This window comes from Lepisosteus oculatus, chromosome 11, assembly GCF_040954835.1.
Source record: "Lepisosteus oculatus isolate fLepOcu1 chromosome 11, fLepOcu1.hap2, whole genome shotgun sequence".
Taxonomy (NCBI): Eukaryota; Metazoa; Chordata; class Actinopteri; order Semionotiformes; family Lepisosteidae; genus Lepisosteus; species Lepisosteus oculatus.
The window spans coordinates 32,492,650-32,518,961 of NC_090706.1; the positions used below are offsets into that span (position 1 = coordinate 32,492,650).

A 26,312-nucleotide genomic window follows, 5' to 3' on the forward strand; every position below is an offset into this window, starting at 1 on the left:
ACATTGTTTTATCCTTTATTTAATCAGATAAATCTGATTAACTGGAGCAAACCTGACAATTTTTTAAGGGTACAACAGCAGCTAGTAAGAAAAATCTAAAATCTGTCCATTGGTAGTAAATTGCAGAGAAATGCCAATATAGCAATTATAATCACTACAGTCTACCTGTAACAGGCAGAAAGAGCTCCAATGATATGTTTACATACTTCACAAGGATAAATAGCAAGAGTTCTGATTTGAGTTCTTCATCACAGATGATACACAGCTGAAGTATCAAATATGTATACACAGCTGGAGTATCAAGTATGTATGGAAACACTGTTGCTTTCAAAATCACACTATGGAAAGAAGTGATCACTCTTTTGGATCGTTTTTTAAGAGCACGTTACTGTGACAGTCCCAAGAACAGTACAGTAGTTCTAATTTAATTTTTTTTTAAATAAGCACAGGGGTACCGTGATGCTGTTTGGCATGCATTCTTGCTATTTAAAATACTTTCTAAAGATTTGACTAAAAATGCTACGGCATTAGAATGGAACAAAACTAAGGATGTGTGTTCTGTTATTCAATAATAAAACCATGCCAAAGCAGTAATTGTCTAATCACTTTTTTCCCCATTCAGTGGATGCTAATTGAAGTGGAAACTGCCCAGTAATATGAAAACAAATCTTTATTTGCTTTTGTGAAAAAATCCTTTCTATACTACAGGGGAAGTAGTGTGGTGATCATATGAAAGGCTTCTAGCAGATGGGCCTGTTTTATATTGCAGGACAAATTTAATTGTGTTTTTGTGCCTGGTGTCTAAAGACCTTCAGGGAGAAGTAAATAGAGACAGAGTGAGAAGAAATTTACTTACCTAGCATCAGCCTCACTATAGTATTCTCTTGCAACAATGTCTTCAAAGAGCTCTCCTCCTGTTACTCTGATGAAGTCAGAAACAAGCATTGTGTTTGTACATTGTCAAAGAATCCAGATATTTAACAATACTGCTGATAACCAAGAAAAGAACAGTTAATTCTCCCTTTAAAGTGCTAAAAAAAATCTTATCTTCACTTTAGCAGACATAAAAGGATATATGTTGAAATCTCTTTTTCTCACTCTACATACTGAAATGTACATACAGGGTTCCATTCCAATCTCAAGTGGGGGTTGGGAAGTTTTGCTGTCAGCTTACATGAAAAAGATAGACACTGTTTTAACAGAGATACCGACAGAGATACAGTAGAAAAAGAGGGCAAGAAAAAGAAACAGAGACAGTCTGATTGTTATGATTATTACTTCCAAATTTCCTTTTCCTGTATATACTTCATCTTATTTTTTATTAGGCTGGAGGCTGATCATTATGCATAAAGTGGTCTGTGTAAAAGAATTCTGACAGAAAACATTTTTCACTCTGGCATGCATTTTCTAATAGTAGCAGCTGTTCCACAGCTGGTGTCATTCTCTTATCATTGCTCTGTGATACCTTCTCATTTCACTAAAAGTATTTCTATGTTCCTATGCATTTTTCTGACTAAATAACCTCCTCACATTTATGACTCGACTTATGTTTCATAATAATGTTGGAAACGTGTTTAATATTTCATTAAATTGTCCATATGTTTATTCAATTTTACATTACCATTATCATTCATCTAGAATGCCGATCCAAAACTATGCTTGTGACTTTGTTGTGAATCTTTCACCCTAGAAGTTATAAAGTTGTCTAAAGCACATTCTTTCATTAATGCTTTACTCCCATATACTCTAATGCTATTCTGAAAATAGGAATACATACAACAACACAGTTTGAACTATTATATGGGTTTCTGTTTTCATTATTGTCCCCAGGGAGCACTAAAAAGTTATAAATTAAATATTTTTTTCAAACAGAAGCTATTAACTATGGAAACTGGAATTGTGAGCCGCTAGATATAATACTGCTGCCACAGCAGATTCATATTTAGAGTTACCACTCTTGTCTCCGATTTTCAGCAATAGAATTTGGTCCTGCACAGGTCTGAAAGGACAGAGTGTAACTGAGTACAATGACACAAAAACCATACACACTTTTATTCTCCTCACTGTCAAGGCTGAACTAATGGACACATTTAGCTCTCTTTGTGCCTGACAGTGGTTCTCGTTTTAAGAATAATTCACAAATGTAGCACATCAAATCAATGTCTAAGTGCTTCCTGGAGGAACTATACTTATATTTCTTTGTAATATAATTTCAGAGAGAGAGAAAAAAGAGAATTCTTTGAGAAATTACTTCTTTGTTTCCGAATAAATTTGCCCATGTGTACTCGTAGCTTTTTGAAGTTCTTAGCTTTTCTGAAAGCTTTTTGCCTTTTTTTTAAACATATCTGAATGGGACTGAGTTGCAATATACAAATTGATTGTTAAAATTGATCTTTTTGTCTCTCAGCGGTAAGGTCAAATCTAAGAATCTGTTATTTTGACTATGATTTCCTAAAAGATGTTTTGTGAATCTTTTTTACCGGGTAAGCTGTGGCAGTTAGCTGATCGGCTAAAGCAGAGCTGTGTGGCTTAAAATTTCAAACAAAAGAGTAGTGACATCCCCAGCTTCCATGATATGATAAGCTTTGTTGTGGGCAATTGGAAGTCTGCAAGTTTTACTTTGTGTACTGCAGTGGTTGTCCTCTGTTAAGAAGTAGAAAGCAAAGGTTGGCAACCTAAGGCAACAACAACCCTTGGCCTTTGACACAGCTAAATGGCCCCTAGAAAGTCATTAACTTTTCTGATCCTTAAAACTGTCTGTTAGATTTTGCAGAGGTTAAAGGGTCTGTCAATGTAACAGCCAGAAGATGTGTACTAGGCACAGATCCTCTTGTAATCACTAACAATGACATACAATCTAAATCCCAGGAAAAGCAATGTGCCAGACCCTCTTTGCAGGCAGTTTGTTGCTTTTAGTCTCTTCCAGATCAGAGAAAGCCTGAGACAGAACAACAATACAAACAACATACATATGGCTGACGTCTGCAGGATTGCCTGTTTGGCAGAGTGTTGAATTATGCACAAAGCACTATATAGGCAGGTGATCAGTGTTCTTTATGAAATTGAATTGGCTACATTTACCCTGAATCAATATTCTTGAAGTAGATTTGCTTTCCTTATGCTAGAATATCATTGGCATCTATTAAGCCCAAAAAATTGATGATGGAGCAAGATACTGTATGCCTTAGTCAATCTTCAAAGAGTTATCTGTTATTGAAAGTGAAACTGAAAAATCATCAAGACCCCTGTTGCAAACCCCAAACACTAAGATGGTCTAAACATATGTTACTTTGTCTGGTTTAGAGAAGAGGGAATCTTCTACTATACCCTTGGTAGCCTCCTTGGAAGCAATAAACATATAAAGATGGTAGTCAGCTACCCATGTACTGAGAGTACAAAACATTTCAGGAACCTTGTATGCACAGTATTGACTATATAAATCAATCAATAGCTGCAAGTTATCTTTTAAAAGGCATTTCAAAATGCTTTTAAAATAAATCGAAAGGATATATATATATATCCTGATTAATCCTGAGCTCTATGAAGCAAGTCTTAACCTTTTTAGAAGGGAAACAAACAGCAGCAAACCAAAACAACTTTCTGAAAGCAGGTCACGCAATGACCTTAGGATGACAAATCCTGTTGTGAGAAACCATCAAAATGTAATTAGAATTGACTGTAAGTCACTTTATGCAGGTGCAGATAGCTGAGCAGTTGACATCTGGTATCAGTTAAAGCAGTCTTAAAAAATCAATTCTCCCAGTGGCTGCATTTAATTGACACTGGTTTCGCTCAGTTCTTGCTATTTCCTTCACTGTATTCTGCACTTTATTGAATAATTTAGCAGAGATCAGTCTCAAGGAGCAAAGAATGTCTGTGCTGAGAAAGGTCAGAACTTCCAACTTAATGCTAGTCATTAGAAGATCTTTTTTCTGTGTTTTCCTGCACTGACATGTTTTAATTGTAAGCTGTACATATTTGCGAAGCTGTTTTTTTTACATAACAGGATATTTGAAGATTTTTCCTCAATTCAAAGCCTTTGATCCAGCTGGAGAGAGGTTTTGTAACATTAACATTGAAAGAAAAGTTTTGCCGTACAAAAACTCCACCTCCGCAAGGTCCCTGCAGTCCTGGAAATATTCATAATATTTAAATTTGTGCTGAAGTGAGTCGCAGATGTTTTTAAGAGGTCCTTAACCAAACAAGCTTTTTTCAACAACTGAATCACATTATACTTTAATTTTAATGGCCACGCATAATAAGGTGTGTGTCATCAGTAAGACACATATTCCATCTGAAAACATGGCTACTTTGAACTTCAATGACCTTCTACAGTTTTGGTACAAGAAGCATCTCAGTTTAAAAATCAGTTGCTGATGGTGTTAACAGAGTCTGGTTTCTTTTTCTCTCTAATAGCCCCCAGAGCAGATGTCCATGAGAGATTCACTTGTTATATATGCTAATCTCAAGTACCAAATGATGTGGGAAGCAATGTAATGAGTGGTGGGCAGAAAGCTGTCTGAGTAAGGGAGGACATCTTGAAATGTACCCGCAGGCCTGAGAACTCTGTGTTTTGTACATGGGAAGAGGTCTCTTCTGATGTTTAGTAAAATCTGGACTATGGCGACAAAGAACACCGTAATAAAGAAAAATTCAAGTAAACATAGACACATAAATGGACAACTGTAGAGGATTTTCAAATTCAAATGCCATTTTTGAAATATGAAAGTGAAACGATTACTTTAGTATTTTCCCATTGAACCAGTTGTAAAGACATGCCTTACAACCATATCAACCATATTTTCAGGGTCACAGCGGATATGCTTCACCATGATAAACGGATTATACTGTTAAACATTTTAAAATAAATATTAATGGGTTTTTCAAACAAAGGGCAAGTCACATGTATGTAGATATTCTTACTTGTGGCATGTTTACATGCTATTGTATATTGGTATTTGTTGTTTTTAGGATTTGTTTAGGTTTTTAAGATTTAAATATTTGACTGAAGATGAGGCTGTGTTAAGTTTCATTGGAAATGCATCAAAGCAATATGTTTTGAGTTGTACTTTTTTAGGACATCAAGTTAAAACTTTTTTTTTAGTTAGTAACTACTGACATACAACACACAACTAAATGTCATTTGTACTCCTGAATCTATGTACCAGGAGATGCAGTTTACTTCGGTAAAAGTTCATTTTTGAACCATAAAAGAAGCATTACTGACCTGTTTTTTTTTAAACAGGAGTGGAAAAAAAATGAATTCTAAATTTTTTTTGCTCCTTTTTTTTGCACACCATATTAATTGCCATGTAAATATTAAATGCATTACAGTAAGTAACTAGAAGCATTAATCTAAAATGTAAAAGTAGAAATTTAGTATTTTCTACAGATATCCAAGCTGGCCATGCAATATATTACTACTAAATTCATACTAATACATATGTAGTTACATATTTACGTACACATTAATAAAAAAAGTCATGAAAATAAAAAACTACGTTAATAAAAACAAAATTGGTACTGTATACTAATTATAGTTCCATAAAAATAAAACAGTTTAACCATGTAAAAAATATTTAATTACACTATAGCATAACAGTGATGTTTTAAACTATTTAAGAGGTTCATTGATGTTTCTTTTGATAAATTGGCTCATCTGTCATCCAAATTTGCTACATTAGTGGAAAGCTTCTTAGGTGTATTTGTTTTCAAGACACAGCTTTATGCCTGCAAGGAAAAGTTAAAGCAGGAGCTGATAGATTGATGGATGAATGGATGAATGGACAGGTGGATGGGGAGACTGACTGACATGACATTCTGTCGTGCAAATGCTAAAGGCCATGGCTTTTACATGCAGCCTGAACAGTAACAGATGTATAGACTTTCTCTTAGAAACAGTCAAGGAAAATAACAGGTTTACTATGTTATTGTTAATACTGATAAAGTCATGTAGTTTGGGGTTTTTCATAATGATTTAAATTAATACTGCCATTGGAATTTCACTTTTTTCCATCTGTCTGAGATGTTGACATTTAAGGTGATTTACACGTTAATAAACCTATTTTTTATATACTGTATTACTGTAAGTAGATCAAGGCAGGCTTTCTTGTCCTTTGATTTTATTTCTCCCTTAGGTATCACAACCATAGGTAAGATTCTGTTCATTTCCTTCATACTCATATTAACCAAAAAACAAGTTGATTTTAGTCTATATCTATGCCAATAAATATATGATGAATTCCAAATGGCTTTCAACAAATATGAATATGGAAACATAGACATTCTTTAGCTAATTATGAAAACACAGAGACTTGTTCCCTTAACAATCAATTGGTCAACAATTAATTTGTAAAACAATGTACATGTTCTTATGTGCAATATATAAAAACAAATCTAACTGTCTGGACAAATCATAATTTCATCAATACCTATTCTAAGTCATATGTAATTCTGGAAAAGCAATACCTGTAAAAGGTACATACTGTATATAATAGCATGCAAATTTGATTAATGAAAAATTGCTTAGGTTAATGAGCAACATGACAATTGGTAAGAGGCTAATCTATATTTCTCTAACTGTACCAGGCAAAAAATGATGGGCCCTATTGTTAGTGTGAAAAATACAGAATATAGTGAAAAAATCGTACTCTGAGTTGAGACATTTAATAGAACGATGTTCTTAAGATTCCTTGAGGAAGATCTCAAGAGCTAGGTGATAACACACCATTTATAGTTTGTCAATTTTGTAAATGCTATGAGCTACACTTGTGCATTGATTCTGGAAAAGCCAAAGTGACAGAAAGATATTTTTTAGAAAGTCAATTCAATCATGTCCATGAAATTCCACAGGAGACAAATCTTATCCTTTCTTTTCGTGACCTTTATAGCCTAGCAGCACAAGGTCAAACAGTTCTACAGCTCAGATATTTTATGATGCATCTTGTCCCCTGGGCTCTGGACAAGAAAGTAAGTGTGGTTTCTTGTACCGTAATGAGACATCCATTTTAACCCGAAACAATTACTGTGGCAATAAATCTACTAATTATAGAGAATGTGATATACTGTGTTTTAAATCAAATATTCCAATAGTATTTTTGTCATATACTTTACTACCTCCTTGAAACATTGGGAAACTTAACTGACAAATTTAAGTTTAAAACCTAGGATCGATTGTCACTGGTATTATTTAAAAATGTCCCAACATCTTAAACTTCTCAATAACAGAAATTAACGTTGGCAAAGCATTTAGCTTACTGTCAGTCAGCATTGACAGTGTACAGTAGTCCATATCCCACCTTTGTGTAATTAATATTTTTTAATGAAATCAAAGTCAATGAAGGTACTCACAAATCAAAGACAAGATAGTGGTGTCCCTCTTCAGAGATACTGTCATGAAGTCTCACTGAAAAAAAATAGAGTTGTATGTAAAACTCTAGGTTTGGGTATGTTGCTGGAGACACAGTTATTGAAAAATGTTTTAATCCCAGTTTGTTAAAAAAATAAATAAAAACACAGTAGAAAAGAAGGATTTGGGGGTGGGTTTGGATTCTTAAACTAACCTCTAAAAAAAGTACAATTTAAAATGTTATTGTCGTCACAGAATTTACCTGAACAGGACCAAACATGGGAACAGACTTCAGACCTCTTTGTGCCATTCAATAAGAGAGATGTGAAATGAAGAAAAGGCCAAGGCAGCAATTTTAACTTTTCCTCTTCCTCTTGGTCAACTGCTTTAAATGGGCAGGTCTTGCCTTGTCATGTTATAACCAAAATTGAAAACACAAGAACCAGAGTGATGTTCCCTCAGACTAAAGCCAGTCATCAGTGGGGACTCACTTAAAAGTCAGAAGACAAAAAAAGTATTTGTGAATGATAGTGTACATTTTTTCACCACACATATTAACTATTTGTGCAACCCAGTATAAATCATGAATTCAAGTTACATAATCACATTTAGAAGCAAGTATATAATACTGATATGCACTTTTTCTGACTGTATATTATCTGCAGGTTTGAATGAAAAAGCAAAGAGTAACAGAATTATAACCTAATGTAGTGCCCTCTCAAAATATCCACTAAGCAGCCTCCCTTCACAGATTGATTTATTGGTCTCCTCATTTTTATATCAGATCACATGGGCTGCTAATAAAAAACAGTGTTAACATACAGTACATCAAGCATAAATACAATATCAGCTACCAAATGAAACCTAAGCTACCGAAGATACTGGTTTTAGAGTTCTGACTCCTTTATTTAATGTTTAGAATAATCAGGTTTAGAAAATGGATATATTTGGAGTTCTAGATTGCATTCCCACAAGTATATAGTTTTCAGGGAAAAGAAAGAAGTGTTTAGCGTGTGTGGGTGTGTGTTTGCCGTTCGAAAACACGTGTGTATGTGTGTGGGAGCAGGAGAATGAGATTAAATGGAATACTGCATTTTAGATGTCTTAACCTGCCAATACCATTGCAGAGCAATGTGTTTACATTACATAAGCCTTTCCTTCAGGAGTGATTTTAACATGTAGTTCAGCAGTACAATTGAGTGCATAAATATTTTATTTTTTACATTTTTAAGGAAAAGCTTTAGGGTCATTTATTTACATTTTAATCTCTGCCATTTCATCATTTTTAAAGAATGTTTGGACTTTGCAACATACTACATAGTTGATTGTAAATTTGAATTTGTTGAATATCGTGGAGTCAGACTGTCTAAATCTAATTAAAATTTACCTACATCAAAAACTGAAAACAGAAGCTGTGGGTCATAATAAAGGAGCAGAACAGAAATGCTGATGAAACTTTCTAAACAGAGCCCACCACTTTATTTGTTCAATATTCAACTCACTATTTAACAACAGAACAGGGTGTTTACCATGATTGGCAATATGTTGCTGTGTTATAAATGAATACCTTACATAGCATCTATCTGAAATGACTGCCACCCATGAAGTCACAAAGAGTAAAAGTGTCACAAGCTAGAATATGCCATCTGGTAGTGGCAGTTTTCATGCCTAGAGAGGAAATTGTGACAAATGTTCTGAGTTCCAGTTCCAGGAGAGTCTTGTCAGAGTCTTATCTTGTGAAACACAAGACCCAGAAGTGTTATATTTCTGTTTAATCCAGGTGAAGTGACAGCCATTTAAAAAGAGTGAAAGATCCAAGGAACATATTTTCTAAGTACCTAAGAAGTCACAGTTTACATTCTTCATATTTTCTCCACTATCCAGTCTATTTTCTTTTAAAATGAGATGGGAGTTAATGCTTAGTATGATGAAACATTTTGAATTTGTGTTGTAATTTGTATTGTATTAGAACACAAATCCTAATTGAGTATTATTGGCAGAAATCGAATTTGTGAGAAAGCTGTACCTCCCCTGTGGGCAGTGTAACTGAGAGGGTAAATCTCTAATCTCAGATGTGCTGTGGGTTCAAGAGCACACTGCAGACACTGCTATTGCACATTGGGTTAGGTTACTTTACCCCGCATGGTCCAGTCCAGCCATCTGTGTAAACGAAAACCAGCACTGCTGGGCATATAGGCCTTGTGATGGACTGGTGCCCAATCCAGGGTGGAGAATCACTTTATGCCTAGAAACCAGGATAAAATCTGTCCCAAGGAGCCATTGAGTATGTTGAATTGGGATTGTCCACCTGATTATTCCTTTTTCTTTCCCCGGGGTTATTATCAGAAGTATTTTAATATTGTTTAAAAAGTATTTACCTATCCAGCTGCACTATTGTGTATTATGCGATTTGGCTTCATTTTGGTTTAGAAACCAAGCAGCTTTCTTTATCATGCTAATATTCCTTCAGGCACTTCGTGAGGATCTATGGTTGTTTGGGATGAGGACTTGGCTGTTCATTTGTTTCATATCCTAAGCATATCTTTTTTTTCCCCATTGGAGACACAATTGTATAAGAGGAATGTTTAAGTGTGTTTAAATTTCTTGTGCTCCAGATTTACCAACCGTAAAGGAGTTCACTATATCTGACTATGCAATATATTGGATTGATTACATAATTGACAAACAAATCAGAACACCCCTGAGGAATTAAGCCTCGCACCCTTGTTCAAAATAACAGTAAATGGCTGCAATATTCCTGACTGATGAGGTTACACTAGCTGAATGGCTGATCTTTCAGCTGGAGTTTTTCTTAAAAGATCCTTGTATGCAACTGTATAAATTTAAATTGTCATTTTTGTACAGAAATTGTGGCAATTATTCGATGATACTTTTTCTCTATATATTTGTTTACTACCCAATTATTATTATAAATCAGTTTCGCCCTGGGGTGTCTTAACCTGGCTCAAAATGGTTTTGTTTTGTTATGTGGCATACTGAAAGAAGTGCAGTACCTTCACAGTTTTCAGTCAGAAGCATGAAAAATATCTTGGAGCTTGGCAGTTTACAGTTTTCTATCTGAATGTAAAGTGACACACACAGAAAAGCAAATTAAACTGCTTTCATGAATGAGTGAAGTGGCTTTCCAGTGTCAATTAACTTGCATGGAACATGATCTCGGAGCTTACTTTGTCATGATTTACTTGGAACGGCCATGCAACAGCGTCATTTCAAAACCCATAGATTTTGCATGCTGTTAAGAAAAATTATTTTTAAAGTATCTATACATTTTGTGTTGTACGAGCATTTTAATTTCTTCTAGATGTTTGTTGAACAGGATTTTGAAAAAAAAATCTTCTAATGTATGCACACACGTCTTAATACACATTTGGTAGATCTGACTGATTTGTATAACTCAGAACGTTTAATGATCCATCTAATCCCATAACCTAACTTGAATGCTATTTTTAAACATTTAGAGTAATGTGAAAATACTCATTCTAAAATCACAGTATATTCCAGCGAAATCTCTTACTATGACCCAGAATGGCATTCTCCCACCTTGTTCCTTTGAATAATCTTTGCCTGAATGGAAAGAGTCATTAGCCCTATACACAGGCAATTACACTGGACAAATGTCTTTGTGATAATTGCACAGCCATGTGACTCCTCTGCAGTTGTAAAGGCATGATAAGGGCAATGTTTACATGCTGTGGGGCGCATCCATTTGTGATTCTAAATGACTTGAAACACCTCACTTTCAATTACTGAATTAGTGTGCCAGCAGGACCTATATTAAACAATCAGTATTTCAAGGAGGCAGATGAAGGGCCTTGATCTACCTTTGTATCATTGTGAGTAAAACCTAAAAACAGCCATAATATGTTTTCTGAATTTTGATGGAAATTGTAGACTCTTTCTCGTGGTTTGAATTGTTCTGTTTTCCCACTAGATGGATGTTTTCACTTGGGTTGTAAAACAGTGGTTCTCAATATCCTGTCTAAAAGGGTCTTTATTTCATTCTTAAATCAGGCACTTTTATTTGTGAAAATTGTTCTTTCCCCAGTACTCAAATAAAACAGGCAAGAAGAGTCATGTGAGGGTGATTAACAGAGTTAAACTTCAGCTATCTTGTTTGCAAATTTGCTAATTAGTAAAGTATAAAGCAATGAAGATTTTGTTTGTTTAACCAATATAGGATTGATTGTTTCACTGCATTCATTACAACAAGAGCTAATACAAAGAAAAACTTAAGTATACTGCTGAAAAATGTTTTATGTTGTGTATTTGTTTCCAAAAAGTCTTAACCAGAACACAAAAACAGTCAGTCATGATCCTGCCTCACAGCACTCAGATTCTGGACTGGGACACCTTCTGTGTGTAATGTACACCTTCTCCATGTCCACATGGGTTTTCTGAAAATCTTCCCATGTAAGCTTCTGTACTTACTGTACTATACATGGTGTCTTTAAATTGTCTCTGTGTGTGCATGTGCTCCCACTAATGGGCTGGAGTCCTGACCAGGATGTAGTCCCATCTTGTCCCCTATGCTTCTAGGACAGGCTGCAGGTTGCTGTGTCTCTACCAGGGGTCAGTGGATTTTTGGTAATAGAAAATATATATATAATTGTATGGTTCTGCCCTGTAGTTTGGATTTTAACATTTAAAGCACAACTTTTAGGTGTGATCCTTAATCTGCCCAGTAATAATGATAACCAATGATTGACAAAGAGCCAGGAGTTATAGCTTTGATGTAGTAGACATTATTGGAATATGTAGTTCAGGTGGGTAGCTGTGTCAGCATGCATAGTCTGCAAAGGAACAAGTTATAGGTTTATTCCATGCTGGAAAGAGAAGAGAGAAAACACAATGTTTCGGCTGTGAAGCTGTGAAGGGCAGACAGCAAAGATTAAAGAGCACAGAAGAACAAAAGCTGGGAGAGAGGAAGAGTCAGGAGGGGCAGAGAGGCCACTCAGGAAGTGCAAAGTGGAGAGGGGTGGAGAAAGGTGTGAAGTCAAAACCAGTTTGAGAATAGAGAAGATTACATGAAAATAAATCGGTCATTGAGAGAAGGGGGAAGGTGTGAACCTAGTTTCAGAATTAGTTTTGTTTCTGTTGTCTTTCTGCTATGGGAGTTGAGAAACTCTTCTTTGAGAACAGAGACAGAAAGATCAGTGTGATCATGGCCATCTGAAGTGAAATGAGAAACTATTGACTTGGAGAAATCTTTCATCTTCACAGCCCTGACATGTTCTCTGAAGCGGTCTCCTAGTCTCCTTCTGGTTTCCCCAACATAGATTGCTGGGAATTTTTTGCAGGAGACACAGTAAATAAGGTTGCTGGAGGTACAGGATGTCCTCTGGGTGATCCGGAAGTGACCTGAGGGACCCTAAATGAGTGCTGTTAGATATGTACTTGCAGGTGATGCAGCGAGTTCTGTTGCAGGGGAGGGTGCCTTGTGGGGATGATTGCCGAGTGTGGTCAAGAGAGCTGTGAACCAGGGGTTTACGTAGATTGGGTGGTCGGCAGTATGAGATGATTGGGTGGTTAGAAAAAAGGGTACCAATGGAGGGATCGCCCTGAAAAATGGAGTAGTGGTTAATAGTGGTCCTAGGGATAGAAAGTGTGTTAAAGTGGTAGGGAAGCACCAAAGGAATGAGACCGCATTATTGGAATATGCAGGGTATAAAGCAGAATAATAGGAATGTGCCCAAGCAGATCTCAAAAGGAAATGTACAGTAGTACAATGTGTTTTTTTTTATTTCCTACTCCTTTTTTTTCGTATTTCCTGTCTCTTTTTTCTGTTTAGGTGATGCCTAGAGTATTGAGTAAAGGCCTTGGTGTTGTGTCTTACTTAATTTGAAAAGTCTCACATAATTAAAACTTTCAAAACTAAACATGACAAATCTTGAAAAATCTTAAAAAGGACAATCACCGATAACCTTCATCACCTGCTTAATTGACACAAGATTCTTAAGCATTAGAAAATCGATCTACTATTTACAGGGTGAAGTTTCTATTAATTGCATTATGCTGAATACATAATGTAAAGAATTAGCTGCTGCACTGCGCATGATTATTGCTCCTGGCTTTTCCATTGTATTCAGTTTAGAAAACAACATTGTGTTAGTAAAATGAAAAAAACATTTTGATTCTCTGCCATCCCAATTCCATTATAAAGTTTAAATGTTGAGATCTGTTTTATAGCAATAATATTCAATCTTTTTTCTGTCACAAAATAATGTAAACTGCTTATTGTTAATATTAAGTGATTTATATAAATCTCCATGTTAACAGATCTCTTGTTTACACTTTTTTTCTTTCTTTGACATATATATTTTAATAGGTTAAAGACAAACACAGCTTTGATATACAATAACAACAAAGATGGCTACAGGGAAACAACTTAAACATGAATAGGATATTTCATGTCTGCAACCATCCGTGTCAGTGTGTCACTGGAGACAAAATGTCTGACTGCTTAGTTGTATATATATTCAAGGTGGGGTCCATTATATAAAAGCTTTGATTATTACAAAGTTATATGTTTAAGATTAGTCATGCACATTAAATCAAATTGGATTCAGTTATTATTGAATCTGGGAATTCACTAAATCCCATCTACTGTACAGCACAATGAAGATCAGAAATCCAACATACAAGCCACGTTGTCATATACAGTTGCACCCTTTCGTATTTATTGAAACAAGAAAATAAACCCTTAATTAAACCTTCTTGAAAAAATAGTATTTGATTTGCCTTTGGAAATATGAAATTATTGTGTGTACAGTAATTCAATTATAGGTCTGGCTTCTTTTGCAGTATGTTACACAACTGCTCACTCTACGAGCCATAAGTTGCTTATGTATTTTCAGAAGACCTAGTGTTTGATGAACAAAATGCCAGTTCCATACATTCCATTGAAGCTGAATTAAAAACAATTATTCAATCAGGAAGCTATATTCTTTTTGGTTCTCCATAACCAAGTTTTCATAACATGGTTGTGCGTTTAGCATGGTATTTAGAATTGTGTAAGCTTAGAGTGGAGAAGAAAATGATTGCTAAAAAGTATAAATGAGCCCCCATGTGAATAATGAAAAGAAAACCAGAACAGATTAAGGCATTTCAGACAATGCAATACTATTTCAATTGAACAACGGGCTACTGAGCTTCTTTGATTGTATTGCTTAATGCACATATACCCAGTGTCCATTAAAACTTCTGAAATAAAAATATTTAAGCACCTTTTTAATGATAGAACAAAGGAAGGCAAGTCCTATTAAGTGTTCTTTCTGTTCTGCAGACTTACATAATTTTGAATGAGCCGATGAAAGAAGTGCTTCTTCAGTAACATCCTTCTCTGTGAGAGAGTGTGAGACACTTTAAGAACAAAATGTAATATCTCCCTCATGTACACCAACCCCCAGGTTATCTCGGTGCATTATGTAGTCGTGGTTTCCATGGAAATCAATGATTACAGTTTTACACAATGAGACATGCCTGCTTTGATGTGGTCAAACATGCGTTTTCTGGGTTTTGCAGATATTCAGAAAGAAAGTCAGTGTAAGTAACACAAGAGAATTCAAGCTGCATTTACAACTAGGCTCCACTACCTTAATATTCCCCTCAAAGGCAAATATACATTGAGAAACATGTACAGTACTGTACCAGTACCTCCCATTACTTCTCTTCATGCTTTTTGACATGTAAGCTCACACAATGTATGTACTGTAGATAAATTGATTGATAACCCCTAATGTGACTAAATTGCTTGAAAGTCATACAGCCAGTGTCTGAGGCTTAGAACTGATACCGAGATCATTAATTGACAGTTTAACTCACATAATGTTCCGGCTTTCCTTGATAATGCAGTTGGTCCCTTGTATGTAACATTACTGAAACATCTCTCAAGTTAAGCAAGAGGTTTAAACTACCCAGATTATTACAATTTGTGCCAACTGAAGTCAAGTTCTAGTTTTTTGCCCTGTTAAAAATTATATAATGTAATACATAATATTATTATGGAATGCCACCTGAAGAAGGCTCCACGGTCGAAACGTTGTATTTTCTTCTCTTTTCAGCATGGAATAAACCTATTACTTGTTCCTTTGCAGCCTATGCATGCTAACACGGCTACCCACCTGAACTTTAATATTATTATTATATAATATATACTGTAATATATATGTTTTTTAGGATTTTCAAGATTCTTTAAAAAAGAAAGTCTCCACTATTTACTTGGTAAAGAAGAAAGCTCAAACATCTGAGAAATTAATTACATCTTTTTTCTGTTAACGGTGTGAGTTATTTGATGTAGCATTCAATTTTCTGCCCTTCATCATGATCTGAGTTTCGCTGCCCAGACTGCTTAATTACAAATGATTGACAGTGCTTCCAATAAAGCACCTACCTTATTAAAACACAGTCAAAAAAAAGTTTACTTAGGGGAAACTAGAATAAAAAAGGATCATCCTGACAACTATCAGAGATTACACAATGTAGTTCAGTTCAGGAATTTAATAAGGCAGAGTTATTTCCGACCTAATGAAAAACTGGGCAAAATTTATGAAGTTCTTAGCAAGAGAAATCAATCTATGCCATAAGCTGAGAAATTGCAAAAATGTTCTGATCTGATTCAATTTCTCATAGGTAGTAATGAGAACTTATGTGAATAACATCTAAAACTCAACCTCAATTAAAATTTCATTCATGCGCTTTCCATAATGTGTTTTCCTCTGAAACCAATTGTGCCAATCTCTTTGATGGTGAAATATACAAGTGCGTTTACGATTTTCTGTAAGGCTACTGTATGACTTCAACATAAGATTTGGTAGCAATGGTAGCAATTTTACTTTACAGTAAAAATAGACATTAATTCACAATAAAATTTTATTTTACACACAATTATATAGTACTACAATAGATAAAGCTCTGTCAGGAAGCTGGTGAAAGTTTGACATTTGTGTGTACCATGGAACAGCAGTAGAAAAGCAGTAGAACCAGTAAATTCTATCTGACTAATTCTATTCTAGATTCTATTGAAACCATGCCCCACTAGCACACTTTAAAGTCCAAAAACAGGTCTGCATTGTTTTTGGATTATTTAAGATATATTCTTGCTTCTCACTCTAGTATCCAGTACTATGCCTTAATTCTTACTTAATTTGTTACTTTGTTCCTCCTCTTTTCTTTTTATTTTAAAACAGTAAACACTCATTCACTCAAACAACAAAACGTACACTCAACAGGTAATCAAATATTTTGAATTCGGCAGCTTCAAAAAAGTAGTTTTTTCTGTGTTGCATATTAATGTGCTTACTAGCAATGACTGGTGTTATTGTTTTAAACCTATTAAAACAACTATTTTAAACCTATTTTCTTTCATTAATTGTTGTTCTTAAGTTGTGATTAAATTCCTGTTGATTATTAATTTGTGTTCCATAGGTCATGCTAATTTGATGTTATATATTGTAACGCTTACGGCCGACAGGCAGTGTGTAAGAGCCGGCGTACCAGAGCTGGTGATGTCACCGCCCTTCCCTGTGATAGCAGGACTACAGCTACTGGTCTGTAGAGAGATCTCTCTTTAGCTCACGGGGCTAGGTCTCTGCAGAGAGATGCGGAAGTCCCGGGTTCGAGCCCCGGACGGTGCGGGGCCGACCAGATGCGGCAAGGGCGCCCGCCTGAGCCCCCGTTGCGTTACAATATGCTTGTGTAATTGTTATTTGATTCTGTCTTTAAGGTGTTGTTGATGTACTGTAGGTAGTTGTTAAAACAATGAACTTTTCTGCTTTAAATGTTTCTGACTTTGAATAATGAGGATACACTGTATTTTCTTGCACAGCATAAGAAAAGTTTGAATCTGTTTACTTTCTGTTCAGGTTCTACAATTTTACATACAGGACATTAATTGGGGCATACAGTATATACTGTATATTAAAAAAGGGTAAATGGGAGAAAAGGCTAAAACTGAGATCAAACATTGAAAACAGAGATACCGTACATGTAATGGACTCCCCAAGTAACTGGCAATGAAATTAGTAAAAAAAACATGTTCTTATCCTTTCAGATACAGACCTGAGCCATGGGGATTTTGCACCTGCCTTCTGGCATAGTACTGAATTTAATGAGCATCCATGCCAATTCATCTAACATGTTGCTAGTGGCTCATGGATATAGGTGGGTGGATTCTGGCATTCTCCTGATAACATTCTCCCACTGCTCTGAATGAAGCCAGCCATTTTCCATGTCTTCCAAACACCGATAAAACAAATCAAAACTGCTTTCAAAATCCACATGAAATATACAAAGTAGGTATTAGAACTTGAAATATTCCGCATGGCAAATGGAAAGATGCTATAAAATGCAATTAGATTTGACTATGCATGTTTGTGTTTGTTGCATTGGAACACAAAATGTTTGTTACTTTCCTATGTAAAGTCATATGGATCAAAATGTATCTGTTATGCAACATTGTTAATTATTTTCACACTGACTCCTCAGAATTTTCACCAGTTCTTTGAAATGGTCCTCACTTGGTCTGCCTTCTTTACTAAGGATATTATGTTTAATGTATCCCCTTAACCATACATAAGTGAAAGTTCATTGAAAGGAGAAAAAAAAAGAATATCCACTTTTTGACCTTATTAAATGCCCTGACCCACCGTATCAAAGTTCCCAGTGATTAAACACTGGTTGTTACTTCTCATTTCTTTTTCAACCTGTCAGAAAGAACTCTCAAAATCAGAAGAGGATGAAAATAACTGGGAATGAATAATGCAGCTGATAATGTCTAAAGCAGAGAGCAGGAACTGCATTATTTAACATTTGAGATACTAAGAAAAGCCTTGAACGGCCTCTTAATCAGAAAATTACACACAATCCTGTGAAGCTGTTCATGCTAATGCTTTTGGCAGAGGAGAGTGTATACCTCAAATGTGAGGAATTTCTAAATCAATTACTTTCATTACATTCCTAATTAATGTTTGTATGTCAGAAATCGAATCAAAGCAAAACATTTTTTTAAAACAAATTTATTTTAGTTTCATTTGAAAGGGTATTGTGTGCACAATTGTGTCATAAAAACTCTTTTCCTGCATTTTGAGGGCACATCTGTATAAAAATAAACCTGACAGAAAACTGGCTTTATATCTTTACATAACAACTAAACAATAGCATTACATGCTCCTAGTGTTTGAAAAAAAACTGTTATTTAATGACAAAGTTATAGTATCAAGGCTTAATCTTTACATATTGCTAAAAACATAAGACAAATAATAACCAAAAAGATTACTGAAAGAAAAATGGAGGCTTTCTTTCATGTTTGGTGATCTGTACTATATGGATCATATTATTCAATGATACTGTGCATTTGAGGGTCACAACAAGGTCTAGCAGTTGCTCAGTTCAGTTTTGTTTTGGATTTTTCTCAAAACGTTTTGCTTTAGAATTACAAAAACATACTATTCAAAAATAAAACTCACCAATATTTGGGTGCTTCAAAAGCCTGCAGATACGAGCTTCTCTTTCCAGCTTCTGGTGGTCTGTAAAAAATAAAATGTACACCCTGTGATTCCTTGTAGATGTAAGGTTTTTACTGTGTAAGGTCTGTTCATTTTCTATAGTTTCATACTGGGAGTAGCGTAGGTCTAAAGCTCTCAGATGAGTTAGACTTATCCATCCATATTTTTTAAACATTTTTTATGGATTGCTTTAAATCTGATTTATTTCTGATCAATGTGGTCAAGCCTTCATAACTTTTTAGGTACACTTTTCTACATTTCTGAAGATATTTGTGATTGCTTTCTTTTTGTCTTAGAATTACTACTAAAAACCTTCTGAAAAAGTTTTCTTCTTGTGTCAATGTGGCATTTCCAGTAGTATAACAAAGTCATATTATTATCCATCATAGAACATATTTACAGTTAGTAGAGCTAGTCAGCAGAGAGAAAACTACAGTTATCTGCAGTTTTGCAAAAGTTAAATTTACCACAATAAAAATAAATGCTTAGTCCACACAAAACAGACAATAATTGTTTGTATAACATTACAGGTGTTAATAAATAGATTTGAAAATGTCTAGTATGTCCTTCGACCTGTGTGGAAAGAAAGTTCTTGCCGTAAAAGAAAGCTTGTTAATCACCAATAGCATTTGTAATTCTAATTCTATTAAGGCAGTGCAGCATAGCGGCTGGTATTTTATGTTGAAAAGCTTTATGTTTGAGTAAGGCTCTCTTGCATAGGTGCCAAAAGATTATCTACTGGATTTATGTTGGCACACATAGGAGAGAAATGCACATCTCCTTATTTGGCATCCTCTCATAATAAGGAGATATTACATAAAAACATACGGTACATTGTTTATTCCAGTCACATGACCTTGCCTTTAAAAAAACATTATTTTCAGAGAGTAGTACAGTATATTCTGTTTATTCATCTATATATCTGCAATTGTTATAAAAACTAAACTTAAAAAAACCTTAACTTGGCATGGATAAAATCATTTTGGTCCAAATGTGTTTTTTGTGAATTATACATTTTTGAAAGAACATTATTGGCGTTATGAATATAGGTTTTTTTATAATTTTCGATATGCTTTGCAAACAAAACTCCAGCCTGTGAGTCTGTAAACACATTGCAAATCACTATCCATTTCTTGCCAGAAAAAGATTTTTGGATGAGTTTTATGGTCATTATCACTGCAGAATATAATGAATTCTTCAATAATACCGTATATCCATATTTAATTTCTAAATGGACATAATCTGTTGTCCAAAATACAAACTCCAGCCATTTTTGTGATTGACATTTGTTTTTGTCAACAATACATTTGATGTCTATCTGTGCATGTCCCAGTATCACTAGGCCAGAGGGGAGAAAAAAAAACTTTCAGATTAGACTTTTTCTCTTCTGAGAATTCCTCAGTAGCTAATTCCAATTTAAAATTTTGTTTTATAGATTTTCTAATCTGGACTGTGAAAGATTACCCTCTGTTTATCAGATACATACTTGAGGTCCATTAAAGTAGTGATGAACCTTTGAAATTGAATAAATGAGCTGGAAACAAGATTAAATATCTCTTTATATTCCATTTACATTCCACTGTTGTGTCCGCTGGATAACTCTGGTTTACTGTAACGACTAAGTCATTGCATGCCTGCAATACTCTGCTAATTACTGCCAAGTAACCCTTTCAAGCAAAAAGAAAATATCCGACATCAACAACATTTTACTTTCTTTTGCGATAAAATCAGATAAAATCAAAATAAGACAATAAGTGAATGCGCGGATTTAAATGAGTGGCTTGTCAGGAAAATGTATTGGAGTTCTAGATGCACCACCAATTAAATTGTGATTAATTTGTGATTTGAGAGACGATTTGTCGGGAGTAAAGATGAATTAGAGAACTGAATGCTTTTCTCAGGTTAGTTCTCTCTTTAAAGGTTCTCTCTTCCCTTCATTCATCTGTTAGTGTGAGTCACGGGCACTCGCTTAACTGTGCGACGAGATACGTATGCAAAGTACAGCCAGCGACCCACAGGTGACCTTGATGCGGAGGAGGAAGGTATACGGGTCACGCTGAGACACCACTGACGACTTTCTCCCACTAATGAAAGCATGGGGGTGGAGAAGCCGCACGCTAATAATGCAGTTTAGCAAAATAAAACGTCTCTCCTTTACCGAGACGAGAGGTTTTTGAAATATTAATCAGCCATCCAAATTTTAATAACGATGGAAAAAATCAGTAAATATTTTTTATATTCGCTGCATAAAATTGGTTTGCAATTGAGCTAGCAGAAAAGTGCTCTACCCGCAGGCTCTCAACAAGAACTTTTAAGGGCTCTCTTCCTGGATGTCTCTAGCTTTCTTTGTACACTTTAGCCTCCTTTTTCTAAGGAATACGTGTCATTTCTAACCGCGCTTGATGAAAATTGTATTTATTTTTCCCAATTATTTGCCATCTTTACATAATCAAAATAAACCAAATACAGGCGTAGGATATGAATACAGCTTTCTTTTGTCTGACTAACATGCAACAATGAAAATGACAGATAAATGAAATAGTACAAACATTTTACTGAGTAAGGCATGTCAGAATATCGTTTTCATCATTTTCCATTCAAAATGACATCTTACTCGTGACACCTTAAGGGAAAACTAAAAAAGGGCTGGGATTTTAAAATGCACCAAAAATAACATCTTATAGGAAAAAAAGTGTTATTCATTGTATCATTTTTAAGAATTATTTTATGTTTACTATGTCTGTTTTAAAAAAGAAAAACTTTGTTTTTTTTCATAGGAATAGTAATGGAGAATCTCTTGTGCTTCTCATGTATTTCATGTCGCTTTGTATTTAAGTGACATAACCTTTCGTTTTCACCGCAAAAAAGAAATAACTTTTTCTGATCATGAAAAAATAAACTTGTTTGGGCATTTATAAAACTGACAGCTGCCAACTTCCTTTACTGTATATATCAAATGATCAAATGCCAGATCGAAGCCAAAACAAAAATGAAGAAACTTCACATTAGGAAGAACATTTATTTGTAAAACCTTCATGCTGATAATCGTCATGATGTGGAACAAAGGAACAGGCTTAGCTAGAATGTATTCCATAGGCAACACTCAAGAAGAATATCCAGATTCTGTAGGAAATTTCCAAGAGGGTACTGCAGAAAAGCTAGATAAAGTAGCAAAGGCCAGCTGATAAGCACGATGAGCATGCATGAGCATGCATTCCACAAGCAGGGAAAAGGACATCTGTGAAATGACAGATAAAATGATGCAATGTGTTCTGGACAGTGAAGCAGTCACCGAGGCCTCAATGGGCTCATTGGTTTACTTAGTACAGTAGATATGGCTATCGAAGAATCAACTGAGCACACTGAAACTGAATCTGGGGGGGATAGGATGGTTTAGTTTGGTCTACTATGATGATAGTGTGCTGATTATATAAAAAACCTGTATTGCAGACATGCAAAGGACACTTGAACATGTACAGTACAAGAATACAAGCAGAAAAAACTCAAGAGGATTATATGATAGTGAGGAAATTGGAAAGGGGGTGAAAGACTGCAAGATAATCCGAGCATATGAAGTTGCCATCCAGTGCAGAAAGTAAGTCATGAACATGTGCAAAAAAGAAGACTGGCACAGTACGAGTAAGTTTAAAGACATTGCCAGAATAACACTTTCAGAGAGAGGGACAAAAGGAAGACTGAAGGGGGAGGAGGACATATATTTTGGAGGGAGGTGAAGGAGAAGGAGTTGAAAGAAGACTTATGTGACCAAAGTTGGGGAAGAGACAGGATCTGCAACGTCAACCACATCCAGCCAAGACAAGAGAGGAAGAAAATAAAACTGTAGCCCAGCTCTTTTTTTTTTGTTATTGGACACCGCAAATCCATGGTGGTTGTTAAATCTCAACACCTGGCACCACAAAATCACACAACGTAAACAACCTTGTATTACTTTGTCTACACCTAAGTTTGATAACATGCTAAAACATGTCAAAATATTTTAAGGAAATATATACAATTTTTATTAGATCTTAATAATGCCTATCTAATAACATACATTGGTATTCAGACTAGTAATGAGCTTAAATTTCACAAAATTACTGTTAAGTAATTTTTAAGTGTATTTAATGTTCAGGCACTGTCTAAATAACATTTTGTTTGTTATATGGTATTCTACTGTATATTTTTAGGATTCAAAGACTTTTTGCCATTGCTTTGTAAAAATATATCTTAGCTGCCAAGGTATTTGGTAGATTTCTAAGTTTGTTGCTAGGCAACTCAGCTGAATTCACTGGGAACAGAATTATGAAAGAAGAAATGAAAAAAAAAGAGTCAAGTTGTTCTAACCCTGAATTAATCCACCAATTCTGTGCCTGTCATTTTTAGAAGTAAAGCAAACTGTGCAGGGTCTGTTACACCTGGACAATGAGTAGTACAAAGTTAGCCCTAATTTTGGATCCGATTGCTTTTTATCAGTGTGTTACCTTGCGTGAAGACTTTTTATATTTGTGAACAGGCATCTGTGATGTTCCCCAGTGCTTTGCTGTTTTTACACAACATTGCCAACTTCAAAAGCATCCCCACCTGTGAAAGCAGCTCAGTCAGTGTTGGTGTTTTTCACTGTTTCCTGACAGGCGAAGGTCTGAACTCCAGCAAAGCCATGTCATCCAGCTGAGATCTTGGACTCAAGAAACTGCTGTGAGTGGAACACTTTTTCTCAGTATTCTCCTGCTTTCTCTTTGTTAGTTGTTTTTTAAAAGATACTAGGTGTTTAGAATATATATGTTTAAATGAGTTTCTCTGTATTTTTCTCATACTGGATTGAACCTGCATGTTTTTTTTTTATTTATGTCACCCTAAAATGGATAAACGCTACATGCTGTGGAATGAATTATGTTGCAAACAGACCACACAAAGCACCATATGTTTAGAAGTTTCCTGATGTGTCCTGTTAAGTGCAATGACATTTCCTTTTCTCCCATCCCATTAAGGACCATTGTGTGTAATCACAGTTCCCATTTTGATGCTTAAAACTGAAATAAATCAAACATTTGCTGCAGCGTGGTCAAAAGTAAAGGTTGACATTAAAAGACATCAAAAGATGTCAATAGTGATGAAAATTCCAACCAATGAAAATATATTCTACTGTATGTGAGCTATTATGATTTTTTAGGATTAAGTTGTTTTTTTACTGTGTGAAAATACAGATAGCTTGTGGTTAATCTTTTATGTAAACACAAAATATTCTGAAATAAGAGTTCAGAAATAAAGAAAATATCTAGTTTGCTTCTGGAAGTATTGCCTACCATTTGACGTTTACTGGGTAGCAGAGTGATTTGGTTTAAACTTTAGTTTCTGGGCCTTACACTGAAAAACCTTCTCAAATATTCTAAAGTCTTTATTTAATTAAAAAATTGTCTCAAGGTTGTCATTCATCACTACAAAATAAATAATTACCTTTGGTCATCTAATTGCAGTGGGAATTGGTCATATGATTTGCATATAAATACTTACATTCCAGAGTGTAAATACCACATAATTGAAGTGTGAATCTACTACAATTAATGTACCTGTAGCTTGAACTTTATCAGAAATGACAGAAATGGAGTTTGTTGTATATCTAATCTGTAACTTCTTATTTTTTCATTAAAACATATCAAAATGAACTTTGTAATAATCTCAGAAGACTTTTACGTTTAAACTAACAATTAAAGAAACCGAAGGGCATACAATTACAATGAAAACTGTAAAATAAAAATTAAGAACTATTTTAAACTGTATCTTACTGTATATTTCTGCTGTGCAAAGAAATCATGTTTGTTTAAATAAGAAAATGAGGTGAGTTACAAATAATAGGAAACTATTTATACTTCATTTGGTTGCCAGTGATTGATCAGAGGGTTTTACTCATCTGTTCTTTGAAGGAAGCCTCAGATTCCACCTCAGAAAGTACACTGTGTGGCAATAACACACAAATGAAGTGTAGCAAAGTGCCTAAAATGTACCTGAATTACTTGTTTAAAAATCGTTTCAGCTGTCTGTTTTAATTTGGAATTGCCAGCAATTTCTCTGCCCTGAAATTCCAAACTCTGCGTGGTTGGATTCATCTGTCATTTTGCACACTGCAAGGCCCACAATGTCCACAGTGTTTGTATCAATTAGAGGAGTGCCGCAGCTCTTGGTGAAAACACTGAAAGCTCACACGTGCCCTGTAAATAATAAAGGTTGCTGTTATATGGCGACCTTCATGCCTAGATTGAAGGCCACCTAACACTGCATTTAACCAATTCTGAGATTCTGTATAGAAAAGCCCAATCACTGATCAAACAGCAATGGATCACTTAGCATTTGGCATGTAGCATTCCATACTTAATTTCTTATATTTCTTATGAATTATATTTCTCTAGACATTATAAATTGTCCTGAATATGGCCTCAAGATTGCATGGTATGTATATTTTCTACTGCAATGTTTGTGCATTCACTTCATGCTAATAGACAATTTAAGCTAACACCGTGTGGGTGATGCATTAAAAATTAATGATTATGCAGGTTTTTATTTTATATTGTAAAAAAAGTCTTCTGCAGCAACAGGTACAGTTATGCAACAGTCCACTGTGCTTAAAAGAAGGAAAAAAAGCAAAATGTAAATAACCTAAAGCCAAATTCTAGAATAGAATTCTGCATATGTTCAAGATTTAAGATGTAACTGTCACGCCCTCTTCAGCCAAGGGGCGCTCCTTCTCTGTCCTGTCCCTAGTTTCCGGTCTGCTGTCCTTCCTGTCCCTCTCTTTCCCTTGGGCTATATATTTCCGGGTCTTGCACTCTGTCCGGGCTCAGCATTGATGTTCGGATGTCCTGAGACCCACCTAGCACCAGGGCGCCCCACGTCCGCTCCCTGAGGGCATAGGTTTCTATACGGCATTCCTGAACTCTTTGCACAATGAGCCCGGGCCTTTTTCCCGTCTTGCCGCTACGCATATGGGTCTTTTTCCGCTCTCCTGCTCCCCACGGTTAGTCCCTTTGGACGTCCATGACAGTAACATTTTATAACTATTATCCCTACACCTGAATACTTGAATATATGAATTCAAACTCACATTTTATTCTTATATATGTTCTTATAACGTATATTCAGTTTTTGGAGACAGAAATACATATCCACTGTGGGGATTAGAACCATCTGCAGTTTTGTGCTTCACTGCGTAATAGGACACTTCAGTAAGTTCAGCATGAGAAAGTGAATTGATTGATTCCCCATAGGCACTTTGAAGAGCATCATCTTGGAAGGCATGACATGGTGGCATCATTTAAACTTACTTGCTTAAAAGAGAATTTCCTGTTAAGTGCCATAAAATTAATATTAATACATCAGGGAGAGTTCTTTTAACTTCAACCATAGTTAACAGAATATTCCACAAGAATAGTCAAACAACATTATCAATA

At 35.2% G+C, this 26,312-nt stretch overlaps 1 protein-coding gene across 4 annotated transcripts in view; it reads right to left on the reverse strand.

Annotated features, from left to right (window-relative positions):
* The window catches only part of camk2a (calcium/calmodulin-dependent protein kinase II alpha), a 79,947-nt gene that overhangs the window by 35,543 nt on the left and 18,092 nt on the right, over positions 1-26,312 (reverse strand). For all 4 annotated transcript variants that reach the window (XM_015349937.2, XM_015349938.2, XM_069196113.1 and 1 more), the window contains exons 3-5: positions 18,832-18,891; positions 7,351-7,405; positions 857-922 (exon numbers count right to left, since the gene is read on the reverse strand). In XM_015349937.2, the coding sequence (XP_015205423.1) occupies positions 857-922; positions 7,351-7,405; positions 18,832-18,891 (181 nt within the window). The remainder of the gene's footprint in view (positions 1-856; positions 923-7,350; positions 7,406-18,831; positions 18,892-26,312) is intronic.